Source organism: Coregonus lavaretus, assembly GCF_964263955.1.
Source record: "Coregonus lavaretus genome assembly, chromosome: 3".
Taxonomy (NCBI): Eukaryota; Metazoa; Chordata; class Actinopteri; order Salmoniformes; family Salmonidae; genus Coregonus; species Coregonus lavaretus.
In genome coordinates, this window is record NC_139990.1 from 53500840 (window position 1) to 53517516 (window position 16677).

At 47.2% G+C, this 16677-nt stretch overlaps 1 protein-coding gene across 1 annotated transcript in view; it reads left to right on the forward strand.

The window, feature by feature from the left end:
- The window catches only part of LOC311121636 (multiple epidermal growth factor-like domains protein 8), a 30486-nt gene extending 16324 nt beyond the window's left edge, over positions 1-14162 (forward strand). The window contains exons 23-43 of the mRNA XM_084157983.1: positions 19-232; positions 400-643; positions 793-925; positions 1085-1335; positions 1487-1597; positions 1685-1803; positions 2004-2241; positions 2422-2593; positions 2894-3057; positions 3232-3367; positions 3472-3703; positions 3878-4004; positions 4151-4367; positions 4491-4705; positions 4893-5088; positions 5277-5445; positions 6558-6750; positions 8463-8633; positions 8853-8983; positions 9224-9356; positions 9550-14162. Coding sequence (XP_084014109.1) covers positions 19-232; positions 400-643; positions 793-925; positions 1085-1335; positions 1487-1597; positions 1685-1803; positions 2004-2241; positions 2422-2593; positions 2894-3057; positions 3232-3367; positions 3472-3703; positions 3878-4004; positions 4151-4367; positions 4491-4705; positions 4893-5088; positions 5277-5445; positions 6558-6750; positions 8463-8633; positions 8853-8983; positions 9224-9356; positions 9550-11049 — 5066 coding nt within the window. The 3' untranslated portion in view covers positions 11050-14162. The remainder of the gene's footprint in view (positions 1-18; positions 233-399; positions 644-792; positions 926-1084; positions 1336-1486; positions 1598-1684; positions 1804-2003; positions 2242-2421; positions 2594-2893; positions 3058-3231; positions 3368-3471; positions 3704-3877; positions 4005-4150; positions 4368-4490; positions 4706-4892; positions 5089-5276; positions 5446-6557; positions 6751-8462; positions 8634-8852; positions 8984-9223; positions 9357-9549) is intronic.
- The last annotated feature ends 2515 nt before the right edge of the window (positions 14163-16677 follow it).

Here is a 16677-nt window from a genome sequence, read left to right on the forward strand (position 1 = left end):
GTTCTCCGTTCTCCTTAGATTGGACAACGGGTCCCCAGTGTGAGCACTGTCGACCAGGGAGTTTTGGTTCTGCACTGGCCGGGGGCGGGGGCTGTGTGCCCTGCCAGTGCAACGGCCATGGAGACCCCCTCCAGGGCTACTGCCACAATCAGACAGGCCAATGCTTCTGCACACACCACACCCAGGGACCACACTGTGAATCCTGCCTGCCCGGATACTACGGAGACCCCAGGTGAGGGGGACAGACAATGGGCTCTGGATGGATGGATTTATTTTTTGCAGGATCTGTTTTATAGAACAGTATGTGTACTGTGCGCATCAGCAACTAGTTGAATCTGAATGATTGAATTTCTCTCACTTAATGCATATCACTTATCCAACTCTCACTCTCTCCCTCAGGAATAATGGCACCTGTTTCCGTCAGTGTCAGGGGCGCTCTGTGATCCTGTCCCACCAGTCACCCCTCTCTGAGCTCCCCATCTCGTCCTCCCTGGGGTGGCGAGGGGGCGTCGGGGGGAAGGGGGGACTCTCCCACTGTCTGTGGGTCCTGTCTGTCTCTGAGAACCTGGCCCCCTGTGTGCCGGGCGAGCTGTGCCCTCCTGTGGCTCTCACCCTGCACCCAGACTCTCACACACAGTGCACTGTGAGTACTGACCACACACACACACACACACACACACACACACACACACACTAACTCCTACAACACAGACTGATGTTTATTGTGCTGTAGTGAACAGAGCCACTAGTGTTCCCATGGCCTGAGATGTCCTTTCTGTCTCTCACATACAGAGCTCCTACGTTTACGTGTTTGACGGCCTGCCTCGTTTCTTGAGCAATGGGGTGGTGCACTCAGACCACAACCTGATTGGAGCGTTCTGTGGGACGACCCGGACTCAGCCAATCACTGTGGAGGCCACTTCAGGTTACCCTAGCGATTTGTTTGTTTGTTTATTAAAACTTCTGGTCATTTTTTAAAATGTTTTAAAATAAAGTTTTTCTCCTACTTATTTTCTGACTGTAAATATCATGAGTAGTATTGAAAGATTCCCTCTCTGATTCCTCTGTTCTCTCTCTCTCCCAGGTGTGATCTCTGTCTACTTTGAGGCCAACGTCTCGTCCGACCACCCTCAGGGTTTCAACGCCTCCTTCTGGGTGCGACGCTGTCGAGAGGGTTCTGAGGCAGGCGAGGATGGGTCACCGGTGTGCCAGGGAGGGGCGCAGTGCAGCGGGGGGCTGTGCCAGTGTCCTCAGGGGTACGGGGGGCCGTACTGCGACAGGCCCCTCTGTCCCGAGGACTGTGGGCTAGCAGAGGTCCGAGGCTCCTGCAACTTGGTGAGTGCAAGACTGTGTGAATGCAAATTGTTGTTTTTGTTGGTGTTTTTATATTTTCCTCTTTGCTTATCCTGGTCCTATATATTGGAGTCTCATGTGTGTCTCTAATGTTAACTCTCTCTCTCTGTCTCTCTGTGTGTGTGTGTTTTAGTCTCTGGGAGTGTGTGTGTGTGCAGACGGTTGGGGCGGCTCGGACTGCTCCACTCCTCTGGACTCCAGTAGCCTAGTTTGGGAAACCCTACTGGACACACAGCTCACAGCGGTAAGAACCAGGACACACACACACACATATATATATAAAAACACTCCCACCACAGTGTCACAGTGTCACTTCCCCCTCCCTCCACAGAATCAGGCCCACAGGTTCCTCCACCGGATGGGCCATTCTCTAGTGTCTGGGCCCCAGGGGAACCTCTGGATGTATGGAGGCCTCTCTCTCTCAGAGGGCATTCTGGGAAACGTCTACAGGTGGGGGGATGACTTTAATGGTGTTGTTTTTAGTAGCGTTCATTTAAAGATGCCTTTTATGAGACAGCGATTTCTTTTTATAATTGTCTGAAATTACCAGTAACTCATATCAGTTAGTTTGTCTGTATGTCTCTCTCTCTTTCCTCTCTGTGTTGATTGGTGGGTTCATGTCCTCTCTCTGTGTTGGTTGGTGGGTTCAGGTACTCTGTGTTGGAGCGGCGCTGGACTCAGATGCTGACCAGCTCAGTGGAGGAAGGCTCCACCCCCAGCCCACGCTACCACCATGCCTCTGCCCTTCTGGCCAGTCACCAGCCTCTCTCCGGCGCCCAGGGAGCCACTCACAACCTCATGCTGGTGGTGGGCGGTGTCACGCAGAAGGGCGTCGCCCTGGATACGTGGAGCCTCAACCTCAGCAGTCTGGTGTGGAGACAGCACAAGGTCAGAGTTGGTTTGTTTGGTTTTAGCAATCCACCATCTTGCTTTACTTGGGAAAATATATGAACAACAAAACACTAAACATAAAATATTGGTAGTTAACGGTCAGCCTACACCCCACGATTCAATTTACTATAGACTTGTTCTATGTAACCAATTAGTCTGTGTCCTCTCCCCCCACAGAGCTCAGTGCTGCCACCGGTGGCAGGTCATACTCTAACGGTGCGTCGGGACTCCTCTATGCTGCTCATCGGAGGTTATTCTCCAGAGAACGGCTTCAACCACCACCTGCTGGAGTTCAACATCCACTCTGGCAACTGGACCGTTGCCTCCCACACCGGCACGCCTCCTACAGGTCAGAAGGACCTATCTCCACCTGCACTCATTAGCAACGTATTGGCATTAACTCACTTTGTACCTGCAATTCTGGAAAGTCCCTACTCACCTTTCGCGGAACCTCTGTCCCACTAAATATGCATAGAATATAAAGATTGAGGTGCATCCATTCTGGTTGGAGCAAAGTGTCATTTCTGACAACATGAACCGCAAACTCCTGTCCCTTATGATGTTGCATAATTTACCAGTCTGTTGATTAACCCTTAACCCTCCCATGTTGCCTCCTGACTGACTCCTGTGTGTCCTGTCCTCTCTTCAGGTCTGTATGGCCACTCTGCTGTGTACCACGAGCAGACGGACGCCGTGTACGTGTTTGGAGGCTACCGCTTCCACGTGGAGACAGTGGAGCCCTCAGGAGAGCTCTACAGTCTCTACTATCCCAACCTCACCTGGTCCCTACTGGTCCCCTCACAGGGGAATAAGGTAGGTACTACTACAGCAGCTCTACCACGAGAACATGCTTCTTTCACAACTAGCTTACCGGTATTTCAACCGTTTTTACATGGTCCCAGGCTGGCCTTAATTGATGACATCGTCATTATATCGGAACATTTATTTTTCTTATATTAACGCTCTGTCTCTTTTCTCTCTCCCCAGCCCCTGTCTCGTTTCTTCCATGCTGCAGCCCTGATAAAAGACACCATGGTGATCGTGGGAGGGAGGACAGGAGAGGAGGACTACAGCAACACAGTGTCTCTGTACCAGATCAACTGTAACACCTGGATACAGCCAGGTAACTGTCTGACTTACACTACATGGGGCTGGCCAAAACACTGCATATATGCTCAGTTTGATGATGATATGGAGATGATTCTAAAGTTTCTCCCTATCTCTCAGACTCGGCGGTGGGCGAGCCAGTTAACCGTTCAGTGTCTCTGGCCATGGCGGGCTGGGGTGGGCGGCTGTTCCTCTCTGGGGGGTTCAACGGGGTCACCCTGGGGCGTCTTCTCACCCTGACCCTTCCCTCTGACCCCTGTGCCCTGCTGCCCACGCCCGAGGCCTGCAACACCACCACAGGTAGCTGTGTCTGGTGCAGGGGCACCTGCGCCTCCTCTGATACCGCTGAGAGGTACAGCTATGGTTGTTATGGAAATGACTTATCTGTCGTTTCCAAGTTGTTGACTGTGTCTTTCTTTTATTTTGGAGGTGTTTCTTGGGGTTGTTACTTTGTGTAATCATATTTATTATTGACAAACTATCCCTTCTCTCCCCCTCTCTATGGTGTTTTGTCCCTCTCTCTCAGACTGGGCTGTTCAATTGGTCAGTCTCCCTGCTCCCCCACCCCTCGTCTACCAGACCAGTGTCGAAGACTGAAGACCTGCAGCGAGTGTCTGGCACGCCACCCCAGGACCTTCTCTAGCCCCTCACAGGTAATACACATTTCCGCACACAAACACCAGCCCAGACAGTACCCCCCCCCCCCCCCCCCCCCCCCCCCCCACACACACACACACACACACACACACACACACACACACACACACAGACACACTGCTAACCTCCCCCTCTCTGTCAGTCCCAGTCTGCTCTGCAGTGTAAGTGGTGTACAAACTGTCCAGAGGGAGCATGCATCAGCAGTACTGTCAGCTGCACCTCAGAACACGACTGCAGGATCAACCAGAGAGAGATCTTCCTGTCCAGCAACTGTACTGAGACCAGCTGTGAGGCCTCCGACTGCCCCAAGTGCACCGCCTCAGGGAAGTGCATGTGGACACGCCAGTTCAAACGCACTGGTGAGGGACACCTCCATTCACCTTCTATTGCTAGCGACAGAAGTCTTAGCTTGACCACTAGACTAAGTTGTGGCTGAATAACTGAGAACCACTCTCTTACATCTTGTGTTGCGGTTCCTTCAGGGGAGACCAGGCGCATCCTGAGTGTGAACCCCACCTACGACTGGACGTGCTTCAGCTACGCCCTGCTCAACGTGTCCCCCATGCAGGTGGAGTCCTCCCCCCCTCTGCCCTGCCCGCCCCCCTGTTACCACCTCAGCACCTGCAGCCTCTGCCTGGGCTCCCGGGGCTCAGATGGGGGCTGGCAGCACTGTGTGTGGAGCATGGCACTGCAGCAGGTAAGACAGAGACAGACTGAGTGTGTCTCGTGTGGGTGGTGGGGTGGGTGGGTGTGTGGGTGGCTGGCGGGGTAGGGGCATATCTGTGTCTTATTTTTTCCTGAAAATATATTTCTGCATTGTAGCTTCAAAAACAAATGAATGAGAATATATGTCTGCCCTCCCTTCCCCCGCTCCTCTCCTCCAGTGTGTGAGTCCATCCTTCATGCCTCTGCGCTGTGAGGCGGGTCAGTGTGGTCGTCTGCTGTCTGGTGGGGACTCCTGCTCCCCACAGTGCGCCCAGCTCACCCAGTGCTCCCAGTGCATCGCATGGCCCCAGTGTGGCTGGTGTGCTGCCCGCGGGGGCAATGGGGCTGGACGCTGCCAGCAGGGAGGCCTCGACGGTGAGGGGAACAGAATTGAATAGACCTTTTGAATATTGTTTTATAGGCTAGAATAATAGATCCTCATCCAGTATGTGTATGTATGTGTGTGTGTGTGTGTGTATTATGATTAAAATATAACAAAGCTTTATAGAATATAACTTTATTGTCCAACATTTAGGGTTATATTCTCTACTCTACTGTGTTAGGTGTGAGTGAGGGAGTGTGTCCCCAGAGGAACAGCAGCTGGTCATTCCTCCACTGCCCAGAGGAAGATGAGTGTGCCAACGGCCACCACCACTGTAACAGCACCCAGGACTGCCATGACCTGACCCAGGGATACCACTGTACCTGCAAGCAGGGATACGTTCTCAGCCGGTAGGAAGGAACACGTCACAATCATCATCATTAATGGCAGAAGAAGTAGCACTTGGATACCTCAGCAGCTATACACACACACAACCTCATCATCATGACATCATCATCACAATCATCAGTAATACCACCTGTCCTGCAAACAGGGCTACATATTCAGTATGTATACATACATAGAATCCTGAAAAGGTTATACAGCTGTACCATTGAGAGCATATTGACTGGCTGCATCACTGCTTGGTATGGCAATAGCACCGACCTTGATCGCATGGTGCTACAGAGGGTTGTGCGGACAGCCCAGTACATCATTGGGGCCGAGCTCCTTGCCATCCAGGACATCTAAATCAGGCGGTGGGAAAAGAAGGCCCGGAAAATTGTCAAAAACCCCAACCACCCAAGCCATAGACTATTCTCTCTGCTGCCGTATGGCAAGAGGTACCGGTGCATCAAGTCTGACACCAACAGGCTCTTGAACAGCTTCTATCCCCAAACAATACGACTGATAAATAGCTAACAAAATAGCTACACAAACTGAGTTTCCCTTGTATCTTTATTGACCTTTTATTTCAATATTTGCACTGTCTCTATGCACACTCATAGGGCCCTACATACTCACACACGGTCACTCCAACACACACACAAACACTCACTCCATCATCTGCTCACTCACACATAATATGCACATGCATTTATACTGACTACACACACGCACACCCACTCACATACAAGCTGCTGCTACTCTGTTTATCTTATATCCTGTTGCCTAGTCCCCCTATCCCTTTACATATCCACCTCCATCACTCCAGTATCCCTGCACATGTAAATATGGAATTGGAACTAACTTTTTAAATATTTCCTGTATATAGTATCCTTACTTACTTTATTGTGTATTTCATATTTCCTCTTATTTCTTGTGTGTTTTATTCTAGTAATTCATTGATTATTGCATTGTTGGGTTTTGAGTTTGCTAGAAAGGCATTTCACTGTACTTGTGCATGTGACATTAAAACTTGAAACTTGAGAACAAACAGGGCTACATATTCAGTAGGTATACATACATGCATACATAGTATCCGTTTAAGTTTCTCCTCTTTCTCTGTACTCCCTCCCTGCAGTGTGTCAGGCCAGTGTGAGCCGGTGTGTGCTCAGGGTTGTGTCAACGGGACGTGTGTGTCCCCGGGAGTGTGTCAGTGTCACTTTGGCTTCGTGGGGGACAACTGCTCGTCTCAGTGTCGCTGTAACAAACACAGCAACTGTAAAGGAGTGTCTGAGCCTGACAAGTGTCTGGAGTGTAGAAACAACACCATGGTGAGTGGGGCACACACACACACACACACACACACACACACAGTACCAGTCAAAAGTTTGGACACACCTACTCATTCCAGGGTTTTTCTTTATTTTTACTATTTTCTACATTGTAGAATAATAGTGAAGACATCAAAACTATGAAATAACACATATAGAATCATGTAGTAACAAAAAAAGTGTTAAACAAATCAAAATATATTATATATTTGAGATTCTTCAAAGTAGCCACCCTTTGCCTTGATGACAGCTTTGCACACTCTTGGCATTCTCTCAACCAACTTCATGTTAATTAACAGGTGTGCCTTGGTTAAAAGTTAATTTGTGGAATTTCTTTCCTTAATGCGTTTGAGCCAATCAGTTGTGTTGTGACAAGGTAGGGGTGGGTATACAGAAGATAGCCCTATTTGATAAAAGACCAAGTCCATATTATGGCAAGAACAGCTCAAATAAGCAAAGAGAAACGACAGTCCATCATTACTTTAAGACATGAAGGTCAGTCAATCCGGAAAATTTCAAGAACTTTGAAAGTTTCTTCAAGTGCAGTCGCAAAAACCATCAAGCGCTATGATGAAACTGGCCACAGGAAAGAAAGTCCCAGAGTTACCTCTGCTGCAGAGGATAAGTTCATTAGAGTTACCAGCCTCAGACATTGCAGCCCAAATAAATGCTTTACAGAGTTCAAGTAACAGACACATCTCAAAATCAACTGTTCAGATGAGACTGCGTGAATCAGGCCTTCATGGTCTAATTGCTTCAAAGAAACCACTGCTAAAGGACACCAATAAGAAGAAGATACTTGCTTGGGCCAAGAAACACGAGCAATGGACATTAGACCGGTGGAAATCTGTCCTTTGGTCTGATGAGATTTTTGGTTCCAAGTTGGTGAACGGATATCTCTGCATGTGTGGTTCCCACTGTGAAGCATGGAGGAGGTGGTGTGGGGGTGCTTTGCTGGTGAAACTGTCTGTGATTTATTTAGAATTCAAGGCACAATTAACCAGCATGGCTACCACAGCATTATGCAGCGATACGCCATCCCATCTGGTTTGGGCTTAGTGGGACTATCATTTGTTTTTCAACAGGACAATGACCCAACACACGTCCAGGCTGTATAAGGGCTATTTGACCAAAAAGGAGAGTGATGGAGTGCTGCGTCAGATAACCTGACCTCCACAATCACCCGACCTCAACCCAATTGAGAGGATTTTGGATGAGTTGGACCGCAGCGTGAAGGAAAAGCAGCCAACAAGTGCTCAGCATATGTGGGAACTCCTTCAAGACTGTTGGAAAAGTGTTCCAGGTGAAGCTGGTTGAGAGAATGCCAAGAGTGTGCAAAGCTGTCATCAAGGCAAAGGGTGGCTACTTTGAAGAATCTGAAATATAAAATATATTTTGATTTGTTTAATACTTTTTTGGTTACTACATGATTCCATATGTGTTATTTCATAGTTTTGATGTCTTCACTATTATTCTACAACGTAGAAAATAGTAAAAAATAAAGAAAAACCCTTGAATGTACTGTATACACACACACACACACACAGTATTTCAGCACATCAACTGTAAGATTATGCATGTCACAGCCCAATGTGTTTCTTGAGTGCCAAAACACTAGTGACACACTGGTGCTGATCCCAGGTCAGATTCTCAGTTCACTCAGTGCATCATATACTGATGATTGCGGTTTGTGCCTCTCTCTCCTGTTCCAGGGTGATCACTGTGAGAAGTGTAAGCCCCTGTATGTGGGGTCGGCGGTGGGTGGGGGGACGTGCCGCCCCTGTCGGGAGTTCTGCAGGGGGAACAGCGCTGTGTGTCTGTCCCGGGACGAACACAAGAGGGCGGTAGACCACCCCCAAGACCACCCTCTGGACCAAGACAGCGTAAGTGGCTCACTGTCTGTTTTTGTTCATTTATATGTTCTCTCTATCTTGCTTTGAGTTTATTAATGGATTACTTTGGATCTGATCAACAGCATCTTTTGTGGTCATATCAGGATTTATGTGCTAGCTAGAAACTCACTGTGTAGGAACAGGAATACCATCTTGGATGTCATTTAACTGCATTTCTTTTGTTGAACTCCCTCTCCTTCCCTTTATCAGATTGTTCAGTGGGTGTCGGAGGGTCCTACAGAGGACGCAGCGGTTTGTGTGAGCTGCCAGAACAACAGCGTGGGGGACAAGTGTGAGAGCTGCCTTAGCGGCTACTTCCTACTGCAGGGGAAGTGTGACAAGTGAGTAGTGATTCCTTTAAAATTAACCTCTAGCCACATCTAATTCACTTGTAATTAAAGGATGAAATTGATGAAAGGGACATGGAGCAATATTGTGGTGTTCACACCCATCTGATTCTTGAGTTTTCCAGACTGCACTTCAGAAGAGTGTTCTTGATGAAGGGGTGATTCTGTAAAAATCACTTTGGAGGGCTGAATCCCACAGAAAGCTGAAATGCTATTTGTTCCTCCCACCTGCAGGTGTCAGTGTAACGGCCATGCTGACACGTGTAATGAACATGACGGCACAGGCTGCCCCTGTCAGAACAACACAGAGACCTCTTCCTGCCTCAGCAGCCCGCAGAGCGACAGGAAGGACTGCTACAGAACACAGGTATGGATAGGACTGGTGCAGTCACTAGGCTCAGTTTACAAGCAGGTATACTGATACAGCAGAGGGAGAACTGAATAAGGATACCTTGAATTTCCTGGTTGTAAAGACCACATCCATATACGGGCAATAAGCACAGTACTTAAATGCACTTGTATTTCTTGTTTCTTCTCCCTCTCTGGAATCCTCCTCGCAGTGCGCCAAGTGCAAAGACTCCTTCAACGGCACACCGGTAAACGGGCGCCAGTGCTACCGGCAGTTCAACGTGGACAATGAGTGCTGCTTCGACCCCACCTCCCAGACAAACTGCTTCCACGACCCCACCATCCGCAATCTGCCCAAGGGACGCACCGTCTTCTTCGCTGCCCAGCCAAAGTTCACCAACGTGGACATCCGGGTCACCATCGACGTGACCTTCGGGGAGGTGGAGGTGTACGTGTCCAACTCCCACGACACCTTTATTGTAGAAGTGGACCGCCACACAGGCATCCACGCCATCAAGATCGAGGACGAGTCAGCGGCCCGAGGTGGGGTGAGCGGGGGGGATAAGGAGACGCCTCCATCACCTATGAAGGTGTATGCCAACTCCTCATCCAGTCTGGGTGGGCCCATGCTCCTCAACACCCCCCTGCAGCTCCACGCCAAGCCCCAGGGGGCAGAGAGGGAGGTACGGGAGGCCAGGACGGAGGGGCTGATCTCTTACATCACGGTGTGGAAGCCCCAGACGGTGCTGATCGTTCGAGGTGTCCGTGACCGCGTGGTCATCACCTTCCCCCATGAGGTCCATTCCCTGAAGTCCAGCCGCTTCTACATCGCCCTGCGCGGGGTAGGCACCAACGAGAGACAGGGCGAGTCCCAGGGCCTGCTCTTCCTCCGCCAGGACCAGGCCCACATCGACCTGTTCGTCTTCTTCTCTGTTTTCTTCTCCTGCTTCTTCCTCTTCCTCTCCGTCTGTGTCCTCCTCTGGAAGATTAAGCAGTTCATGGACTTCCGCCGAGAGCAGAGGCGTCATATCCAGGAAATGACCAAGATGGCGTCCAGGCCCTTCGCCAAGCTCACTGTCTATTTGGAGCCAGAGGAGCCCCAGCTCATCTACCTGCCCTCCACAGGGGGCGGAGGGGTGGGGGGCAGTGCCGTGTCCCTGGCCCATGCACGCACAGGCAAGCTGGGGGGCATTGTAGTTGGCCAGAGGGGGAGAGCTGGAGCCGTCTCCTACAAACACGAGCCAGGCTCCGGCCCCACCATCCACCACCACCACCTTACCTTGGGCGGAGGGGGCAACAGTGGGCAGCACCTGCCCCTGCATTACCTCAACACCCACCACTATGTCCCCACCACCGCCAACACCACAGCCTCGCACCACCACCACCCGTCCTCCCACAGTGGGTACCAGCACTTCTGCCGCTCCGACCCCTTCCTGTCCCAGCTCTTGGGCTTCTCCTACTCCACCTTCAAAGTGGGGCCCATCACCCTGGAGCCCACGGACGACGGCATGGCCGGGGTGGCCACCGTCCTCATCCAGCTGCCGGGGGGCATCCTGGCCCCTAACCGTGCCTGCCTGGGGTCCGCCCTGGTCACTCTACGGCAGAACCTCCAGGAGTACTGTGGTCACGGCAATGGAGGGGGACACCCCGGAGCGGGAGGGGTGCGCAAAGGCCTGCTAGGGCATCAGCACCTCACCACCATGGCTATGTAGAGAAGGGGGGAAAGATAGAGAGGGGTATGTGGTAGTAAGATGTTAAGGGGTTAGAAGAGAGATGGGGAGTTACATGAAAAAGGCCATAAAGGAGGAAGTTATATAAGAGCCCGTTGAAGTTGATATGATCGTGCCTGTATATACACTGTTTCAATATTGAGTGTATTTTATTCAGTTATGTATCACTATATTTCAAACGCTACACGTGACCAAGCCAGCTGTCTCTAGAATGCACTACAACTACACGTTATATCAGCTCAACGATTCAGTTGCATCCTGTCTTCGTCCACTATCGACGTATGAGTGCAGTCGACAACCAGACACATAGAGACTTTTGTTGCACTGTCGTTTTTGGAATTACCAATAAAAGTAGGGATGATAACTACTGGGGTTGGAACCAGCATGTGCTTTATACCCCAAAAAGTGACAATCAAATATTGCCATTAAAAACAGGAGACAAGGCTCAGTCCGCCTCAATGTGCAAAATCAAATTGACGGAATAGGGGGAAAAAGAAAAAGTGATGCTAGTTTGTCAGACGTTTTTTATGTCATGGTGGTAATGATGAGTGAACATAATATATGGCAGGCTTTTAAGCTACGTGTCTGGTTATTAACTAAAAGCCCTAAGTATATATTTGTGCATGTTCATTTACACGACCTGTTACATGGTTCTTTATCGGTTGCTGTTGTATTTGTTTCTCTGCTCGTCTGCCTTCGGTTCTTCTGCCTTTGTGAACTCCCAGGCCTACACCTAACAATCCTGTTGTGTATAGTTTCCTATTGTGAGGCTTATGGAGCACATATAAAGCAAAGCAACACATTTGACACATTTCATGTCTGTTTAAATTGATTTAGTTACAAATGAAGGATTTAACTTGTTTGTTATCAGACTTCTGTCTCTGTAGCCATTTTGAGTGGATAACATAACACACTACAGTGGGGGAAAAAAGTATTTAGTCAGCCACCAATTGTGCAAGTTCTCCCACTTAAAAAGATGAGAGAGGCCTGTAATTTTCATCATAGGTACACGTCAACTATGACAGACAAAATGAGGGAAAAAAATCCAGAAAATTGTAGGATTTTTAATGAATTTATTTGCAAATTATGGTGGAAAATAAGTATTTGGTCAATAACAAAAGTTTCTCAATACTTTGTTATATACCCTTTGTTGGCAATGACACAGGTCAAACGTTTTCTGTAAGTCTTCACAAGGTTTTCACACACTGTTGCTGGTATTTTGGCCCATTCCTCCATGCAGATCTCTAGAGCAGTGATGTTTTGGGGCTGTCGCTGGGCAACACAGACTTTCAACTCCCTCCAAAGATTTTCTATGGGGTTAAGATCTGGAGACTGGCTAGGCCACTCCAGGACCTTGAAATGCTTCTTACGAAGCCACTCCTTCGTTGCCCGGGCGTTGTGTTTGGGATCATTGTCATGCTGAAAGACCCAGCCACGTTTCATCTTCAATGCCCTTGCTGATGGAAGGAGGTTTTCACTCAAAATCTCACGATACATGGCCCCATTCATTCTTTCCTTTACACGGATCAGACGTCCTGGTCCCTTTGCAGAAAAACAGCCCCAAAGCATGATGTTTCCACCCCCATGCTTCACAGTAGGTATGGTGTTCTTTGGATGCAACTCAGCATTCTTTGTCCTCCAAACAAGACCATATGACCATATGACATTCTCCCAATCCTCTTCTGGATCATCCAAATGCACTCTAGCAAACTTCAGACGGGCCTGGACATGTACTGGCTTAAGCAGGGGGACACGTCTGGCACTGCAGGATTTGAGTCCCTGGCGGCGTAGTGTGTTACTGATGGTAGGCTTTGTTACTTTGGTCCCAGCTCTCTGCAGGTCATTCACTAGGTCCCCCCGTGTGGTTCTGGGATTTTTGCTCACCGTTCTTGTGATCATTTTGACCCCACGGGGTGAGATCTTGCGTGGAGCCCCAGATCGAGGGAGATTATCAGTGGTCTTGTATGTCTTCCATTTCCTAATAATTGCTCCCACAGTTGATTTCTACAAACCAAGCTGCTTACCTATTGCAGATTCAGTCTTCCCAGCCTGGTGCAGGTCTACAATTTTGTTTCTGGTGTCCTTTGACAGCTCTTTGGTCTTGGCCATAGTGGAGTGTGACTGTTTGAGGTTGTGGACAGGTGTCTTTTATACTGATAACAAGTTCAAACAGGTGCCATTAATACAGGTAACGAATGGAGGACAGAGGAGCCTCTTAAAGAAGAAGTTACAGGTCTGTGAGAGCCAGAAATCTTGCTTGTTTGTAGGTGACCAAATACTTATTTTCCACCATAATTTGCAAATAAATTCATTAAAAATCCTACAATGTGATTTTCTGGGGGGAAAAATCTCAATTTGTCTGTCATAGTTGACGTGTACCTATGATGAAAAGTACAGGCCTCTCTCATCTTTTTAAGTGGGAGAACTTGCACAATTGGTGGCTGACTAAATACTTTTTTTCCCCACTGTATGTATTGTTTATTTTCTAAGCCTTTTATTTCAGTTATTTGATATGAACTGTATGTGAACTTGTATGGTTTTGTTTTTGGCACTCTGGATTGGATGATTGTTATCAGCCAATGAGAGCTATGATTAGAACTTAATTCTCTTTTTTGATTTGTCTTGTGACAAATGGAACAAGAAATAAAATTCAGTATGTGGAACAAAAAATGGTATGGAAATTGTCAGATTATAATGGAGACAAGGAAAGGGACAAAATATGTGCAAAGCTGCATCTTCCTGGTGAGAGAGAACATGAATGAAAAACGTGTTATTTTCAAGGAGGGTGTGTTAATTTTTTTGCAGTCTTCGGAAGGAATTTGCCTTTCACCCAATTAAGGAAAACTGTAACACTATCTTTAGCTACCCTTGAGTCCGGTCATAAGCATTATTAGACTGGTTAGATTGTTATAGTCTTGTTTTGTATTTGTTTGTTGCTTCGTTTACGTGTTATTTAACACCTTTTTTTATTTTATTGTATTTTTCATTTGCTCTTGTTTTTTTTTAAAGAAGGGAACGGTGATGTACAGAAGATGCCCGACTCTCTGTCCTGGTGATGAGTAGGCTACAATATTAAAAGTCCAGGAAAGATGACACACCTGTGTGGTTTTGTGCATGTTTTCTTTTAAGTGGAATAAGAGACATCAATGTGGTGAGAGTAGGAGAGTAGAGTAGGAGATATATACCAGTACAGTGGGATAGGCAAGCAAGCTATATATGTTTCAGTAAGATTGGGTTTTTAGCGTTTTATAGCAATGGTTATTAATTGTACTGCAGGGATGGAACGCAAATCGAAGAAAATTGAGTTTGTGGTGGCAGCTGCAGAGAGATATTTGGGTGTGCGAGACTTGACAGCAGAAGAGTTACAGGGAGTGTTAAGTGGTGATGTCCCATCATTTCAGGTTGAGGGCATGAGGTAGGAGTGAGTATATTTAAATAGTGGAGAAGGGTGGGGTTAATTAGTAGTAGTAGTTTTGAAGTTGTGAGTGTAGTGTTAGATGGTAGGATATTTATATGCTTTGTTTTATTTTATTTTTCAAGAAAAGATAAGATAAGGGAGTTGTACTCCAGTCTAGTAGGTGGCGGTAATGCAACAAATTGGATGCCAACCGCCGTTAAACCTCATTGAAGAAGAAGGAGAGGTCGTTATCTGATTGGTCATGTTTCACCTATGCAAAGAAAGTGCAAACAGCGGTCTTCCGGTTACTGTGTTTGGTTTGAATCGAAGAAGGTAAGTGAAGCTATTTTCCCTTCTGTCCGTGAACGTTTTGCTTAGAAAACAATTGTTTACTCTCATCGTTGATGTCTTTATAAAAAAGTTACACGTTGGGTGGGTGACCATCGTCAAATGTAGTGTCAAAGTTGCGTCAATTCAAATCTGGTATTAGGAACAAAAGAGGTCAACACGACGCTGAGCGTGGTTTAGACTTACTCAGCCAATCCGTTGGCGCACAGGCTAGTCCCAGCCCCTTAGCGCATTCCTGTTGCCAGGCATACGTTTATCATAACAACCTGTCATGGTGAGAAGAGCCAGCTCCCCTAGACACAATTCCTACGTCCAAGGATGGTTCACAGATCACAAAGAAACAGTATAGTCTAGTATTTGGAGACACAAATGATGATCTTATCTTAACCCCTAAAACAGCTCTTCACATCAATCACAGCTTGCCAGGTGACACAACCTACATCAGCCCAGTCTAGAATGCATTCTTTCTAAGTTAGTCATCCCATCAATTATGAGAATAATAAATCCCCCATAATCCCCCTTTTCACACCCACTGGGTGTGATTCAAAATAAGAAAACACAGGGTGTCAGTCATTATAATACAATACAAACAAAAAAAATCACACTTTTATTAATAGGCCATAATGATACTAAAAATAAAAACCCTCAGTCCATCCATACCCAACTTGCAAATTGTTACCAGTCACCAAGGAACTTCAACCATCACATAAGGAAAGACAAACATTCACAATGGTTAACTTAATTAATAAAGCATAAAACACAGGATTAATAGAACACAAAACATACGATTATTAAAACATAAAACACAAACAGAGAAGTACATTTTGGCCCCCTTTAGACACCCTCTAGTGTCACTCCACCAAGCCTGGTAGGTCATATCCTCCATTCCTAGGTTGGAGTCCAGGATTGGGCCGTATCTCACCATCTGTTGGGAAACCACCTTCTCCATCTCCTTTCTCACCAAACCTCAGACACTGGAAATAAGACAACATCCACAAAGAACAAGTATACCCATAGAAGCTATAACTTCATCCAGAATAGTTACAACAATAGTTTTCCATTTACCAAATATGTTATCAAACCAACCATTTATGGAGCTATCAATACCAGAGTTCTCAGCCAGTTCGTTCGTCAACGTGGTTACTCCCTGAAGCTCTTTTGTCACGGACCCGTCCGGTGCTATGTTATTTTGAGGATGAAAGTACAGCACATATATCCAAACAGAACACAAACTCCGCCCCGTTCAGCCAAAAGCATATCTAAAGATATTCTATTCTGCCATGTCATTAAGCTAGTTGCCGCTGTCTGCTCAGCTAATCTCTTTATTGCATCACGAGTGTGGTTTATAAATCTTTATAATTTATCCAATCTACGTTTTTATTCATTGTTGACCACCAAAAAAGACTTGATTCAAACTCAGCTGCGATCTGATTTCTAGCTTTGAATTGTTCTGGAACCCCTCGAGGTACTCCTATCCCATTAATATATATATCCTTTCATCAAAGGATCCCGGGAGGAGGTCCCACTTTCTACGTGACAACTCACCAGTCTCTGACACGTTTGATTGTTTACATATGTAGGTGAGTTCACAATCAGTTATCACCACACAACCATCAGATGTCAGCACGGGCCTGGTTTTGGTTCCTAAAATCCTCTGGCTGCAACAAAGAGGAAAGATTAGTCATGGTCTTTTTTAGTTGTGATATTCTCTGTGTGGGAGCAGGAGCTAAGATGCCCTACCCTGTATCCTTTCTTACTAGTCCTATAAAAACAATTAGAATCCCCTGAGACTTCAAACGGAGGCGGCCTTGGTTTGGCTTTCCCACAGGCATAACAGTCCTCTTTAGACATTTCTTGCCGTATAC